Source organism: Lipotes vexillifer, unplaced genomic scaffold (genome assembly GCF_000442215.2).
Source record: "Lipotes vexillifer unplaced genomic scaffold, Lipotes_vexillifer_v1.1 scaffold666, whole genome shotgun sequence".
NCBI classification, from domain to species: Eukaryota; Metazoa; Chordata; class Mammalia; order Artiodactyla; family Lipotidae; genus Lipotes; species Lipotes vexillifer.
This window is the reverse complement of record NW_006787408.1, coordinates 2845736-2850647: the sequence shown is the minus strand read 5'-3', so window position 1 is coordinate 2850647 and position 4912 is coordinate 2845736. Positions and strand designations below refer to the sequence as shown.

Here is a 4912-nt window from a genome sequence, read left to right as displayed (position 1 = left end):
CAAAAAAAAAAAAAAAAAAAATTTGTAGAATTCTCCTTTGAGGCTGTCTGGTCTTGGGCTTTTTTCTTTTTTTTGGTTGGGAGGTTTTGATTACTGGTTCAATCTCCTTACTACTTACAGATATGTTCAGATTTTCTAGTTCTGCATGGTTCAGCCTTGGTAGGTGGTACGTTTCTAGGAATTTATCCATTTCTTTTAGGTTTTCCAATTTGTTGGTATGTGGTTGTTCAGAGTAGTCTCTTACAATGCTTTTTATTTCTGTGGCATCAGTATAATGATCTTATATATTTGAGTCTTCTTTTTTTCTTAGTCTAGCTAGAGGTTGTCAGTTTTATCTTTTCAAAAGCTATTAACTCTTAGTTTCATTGATCCTTTTCCATTTTTCTATTTCATTTATTTCTGCCCTAATTTTTATTATTTCCTTCCTTCTGCTAATTTTGGGCTTAGTTTTTCTTTTCCTAGTTCCTTGATGTATAAAGTTAAGTTGCATATTTGAAATCTTTCTTTTTAGACGTAGGCTTTTACAGCTATAAACTTTTCTTAGTACTGCTTTTGCTGCATCCCAAGTTTTGGTATGTGTATTTCATTTTTGTTTGTCTCAAGATATTTTCTAAGTTCCCTTTAGATATCTTCTTTGGTCCATTGGTTGTTCAAGAGAGTGTTGTTTAATTTCTACATATTTGTGTTTTCCATTTTTCCTTCTGCTACTGATTTCTAGCTTAATTCCATTGTGGTTAGAAAAGATACTTGGTATGATTTCAGTCTTCTTAAGTTTGTTAAGGCTTTGTTTGTGACCTAACATGTAATCCATGCTGGAGAGTGTTAAAACTGTGCTTGAAAAAAATGTGTGTTTTGCTGCTGGTGGTGGAATATTTTGCTATGCCGTCTGTTAGGTCTATTTGGTTTATATCATTGTTAAAGTCCTGTGTTTCCTTATTGATCTTCTCTCTGGATAGTTTATTCATTACTGGAAGTGAGATATTGACATCTCTTAATATTACTGTGTTCCTGACTATTACTCCCTTCAGTTCTGTTAATGTTTACTTTATATATTTGGGTACTCTGATGTTGGGTGCATATATATCTATAGTTACTATATCTTCTTAGTGAATTGACCTTTTTATTGTTATAAAATGTCCTTCTTTTACTCTTATGACAGTTTTTGACTTAAAATATATTTTATATGATATAAGTATGGCCACTCCTGCTCTCTTTTGAGAGAATATCTTTCACAGAATATCTTTCTCCATCCTTTCACTTCCAGCCTATGTGTGTTCTTAAACCTAAATTGAGTCTCCTGTAGACAGCATATAATTGGATCTTGTTTTGTTTTTAATTTATTCAGCCACTCTATAGCTTTTGATTAGGGAGTTTAATTTACATTTAAAATAGTTACTTATAAAGAAGGATGTGCTATTGTCATTTTGTTCATTTTTTTCTGTCTGCTTTGTAGCTTTTTTTGCCCCTCTCTTGATGTCTTTGTGTTTCACTGATTTGTTTTAGTGACATGATTTGATTCCTTTCTCATTTTTGTTTGTGAATCTGGGTGTCTGTTTCCTTCCTCAGACTTGGGGAGTTTGGAGCCATTATTTCTTCAAATAAGATTTCTGCTCCTTTCTTTCTGTCTCTTCACCTTCTGGGGCTCCCATATTACATATATTAATCCACTTAATGGTGTTCCATATGTCTCAGGCTTTCTTCACTTTAAAAAAATTTGCTTCTCCAACAATAATAGATAATTTCAAATGGCCTGTCCTCGAGTTTGCTGTTTATTTCTTCTTCACAATCAAGTCTGTTGTTGAACACCTCTAGTGAAGTTTTCAGTTCAGTTATTGTATTCTTTAGCTCCAAATTTTCTGTTTGGTTCTTTTTAATATTTTCCATCCCTTTATTGCTAGTCTTGTTTTTTTTCATATATCATTTTCCTGGGCTCATTAAGCATCCCAGTGAGTCTTTTTTTTTTCTTTTCCATTATGGTTTATTACAGGATATTGAGTATAGTTTCCTGTGCTATACAATAGGACTATATTGTTTATCCATTCTATATATAATAGTTTGCATCTGCTAGTCCCAAACTCCCAATCCAACCCTCCCCCGCACCCCCTACCCCTTGGCAACACAAGTGTGTTCTCTATGTCTGAGTCTGTTTCTTTTTTGTAGATAAGTTCATTTGTGTCATATTTTAGATTCCACATATAAGTGATATCGTATGGCATTTGTCTTTCTCTTTCTGACTTACTTCGTTTAGTGCAGTAGTCTCTAAGTCCATCCATGTAGCTGCAAATGGCATTATTTCATTCTTTTTTATGACCGAGTAATATTCCATTGTATATATATACCACATCTTCTTTATCCATTCATCTGTCAATGGACACTTAGGTTGTTTCCATGTCTTGGCTATTGTAAATAGTGCTGCTATGAACATAGGGGTGCATGTATCTTTTCAAATTATAGTTTTGTCTGGATATATGCACAGGAGTGGGGTTGCTGAATCGTATGGCAACTCTATTTTTAATTTTTTTTTTTTTTTTTGTGGTACCTGGGCCTCTCACTGTTGTGGCCTCTCCCATTGCGGAGCACAGGCTCAGGACGCGCAGGCTCAGTGGCCATGGCTCACGGGCCCAGCTGTTCCGCGGCATGTGGGATCTTCCCGGACCGGGGCACGACCCCGTGTCCCCTGCATCGGCAGGCGGACTCTCAACCACTGCGCCACCAGGGAAGCCCTATTTTTAATTTTTTGAGGAACCTCCATACTGTTCTCCATAGTGAGTACACCAGTTTACATTCCTACCAACAGTATAGGAGGGTCCAGGGAGTCTTTTAAGATATGGATTCCCAGACCCTACTGGCAGAAATACTAATTCAGTAGTCTGGAGTGGGGCCTGGAAAGCTGTATTTCTGAAAGGTCCCCTGGTGATTCATATGTACATCTAGGTTTGGAAACCACTTCCAGTTAAAAGACTACCTTCAACCCCTCCCACCTTGCAGTTCTCTCCAGGATGCCACCATCTGCCTATGAGTTTTCTGTCTCTTTGAATCAGTTGAGGCTCTAAAAATCTTTTTGCTTCAAGGCAACCTTCCTGGATTTTGCTTCAAGGCAACCTTCCTGTTTAAGCACAAGTTTCTTATGACTCTCCCCAGCCCTCTCCAACCCAAAATGTGCCTGCATTTTCCATTTTTGTATTAATTTGGCATTTCCATTCTCTCCACTTGCTATCTGTGATTGAGCCATTGCTGACTAGAAATCTTCTGGAGGTCTGCCCTAATCATCTCATTATTATTAGATGACAAAAAGGTGGTGAGTGTAGTAGAAATGGAACTCTGGGAACCCAGGTTTTGGTCTCTGTTCTACCAGGGTATGACCTTGGGCAGGTTGCTTTCCCTCTCTGGGCTTCAGTTTCCTCCAAATGATTCATGAATAGATGGTCTCCATGATCCTTCCCTTTGGACTCTGACTATATACTTCCTCCCCTCATGCATTCCACAGCTCAGAACGTGGAACTCTGGAGACACTCCTGAAACTCTGCCCTAAGTCAAAAGAACCAGAGCATCCACCAGTTCTCCCTCCACCTCCCTTTCCAGGAGCAGCCATGGCCCTGAGTGATGTCAATGTGCAGAAGCAGATTAAGCAGATGATGGCTTTCATTGAGCGGGAAGCCAATGAGAAGGCAGAAGAAATAGATGCCAAGGCTGAGGAAGAGTTCAACATTGAGAAAGGACGCCTTGTGCAAACCCAACGACTGAAGATTATGGAGTATTATGAGAAGAAAGAGAAGCAGATAGAGCAGCAGAAGAAAATCCAGATGTCTACCATGAGGAATCAGGCAAGGCTGAAAGTCCTGAGAGCCCGAAACGACCTCATCTCAGAGTTGCTGAATGATGCAAAGCTGAGACTCAGCAGGATTGTGGCAGACCCAGTATTTTACCAGGGGCTGCTGGATAAACTAGTGCTCCAGGGTCTGCTCCGACTGCTGGAGCCTGTGGTGATTGTACGCTGCAGGCCACAGGACCTCCTCCTGGTGGAGGCTGCAGTGCAAAAAGCCATCCCTCAATACACGGCAGTCTCCCACAAACGTGTGGAAGTCCAAGTTGACAGAGGGGTGCAACTGGCTACAGATGCAGCTGGAGGTGTGGAGCTCTACAGTGGTGATCAGAGAATAATGGTTTCCAATACTCTGGAAAGTCGACTGGATCTCTTATCCCGGCAAAAGATGCCAGAAATACGAAAGGGCTTGTTTGGAGCCAGTGCCAACAGGACGTTCTTTATATAAGCCTCTAGGAAGTGAAGCTCATGTTGAATTTCTAAGCTATAAAAGCATGAGTTATTAGGACAAAGGAAACCAGTAATATCTCCTCCTCTTTTTTGCTCTGGTATTAGTCTGTCTTCATGAAATACCCTTTGACTAGCTAAAGGCATTATACTTTGGAATAAAGCCTGACTTAGTGCTTAGCAAGCTATTTCCAATTTATCTATACATATTACAGCTTCTTGTCAGTTCTGCAGTCTGGGTTGAAGGGAGTAGAGACATCTGCTCTTTAGCTCGTCCTCAAACTGAGATGTGAATGGTATTCTTGACCTATGGGTCTGGGTGTTCTAAAGCTCTTTAATATGTATGTGAAGTTTGTTTTTCTTCTTTTGTCTCAGCTTCTTGTTCTTATGTTATTTAATAAGGTCTAGAACTCTTTTTCATGTGTAGAGGGTCAACTTCATGGGTGTATGGTGAGTGCAGTCACACAGAGCTCCACGTCAGAAGAGCTCGGCACTTGGGGTCTAATGCTTTATAGCCACTGTCTGGAAATTCTTAATTTTGTTTTTGCATGTGTCCTTTATAAGTGAAGTCCAGTGGGACTTTGGAGCATGTGTCAGGGACTTGGACCTTGGCTCACACGTAGTACTAATTTCCGAAGCCTA

The 4912-nt window shown here is 39.7% G+C and overlaps 1 protein-coding gene across 1 annotated transcript in view; it reads left to right on the top strand.

Moving 5' to 3' along the window:
* Positions 1–4450, top strand: part of ATP6V1E2 (ATPase H+ transporting V1 subunit E2) — a 7259-nt gene extending 2809 nt beyond the window's left edge. Inside the window, exon 2 of the mRNA XM_007459967.1 lies at positions 3488–4450. Within this exon, the coding sequence (XP_007460029.1) occupies positions 3591–4271 (681 nt within the window). The 5' untranslated portion in view covers positions 3488–3590 and the 3' untranslated portion in view covers positions 4272–4450. The remainder of the gene's footprint in view (positions 1–3487) is intronic.
* The last annotated feature ends 462 nt before the right edge of the window (positions 4451–4912 follow it).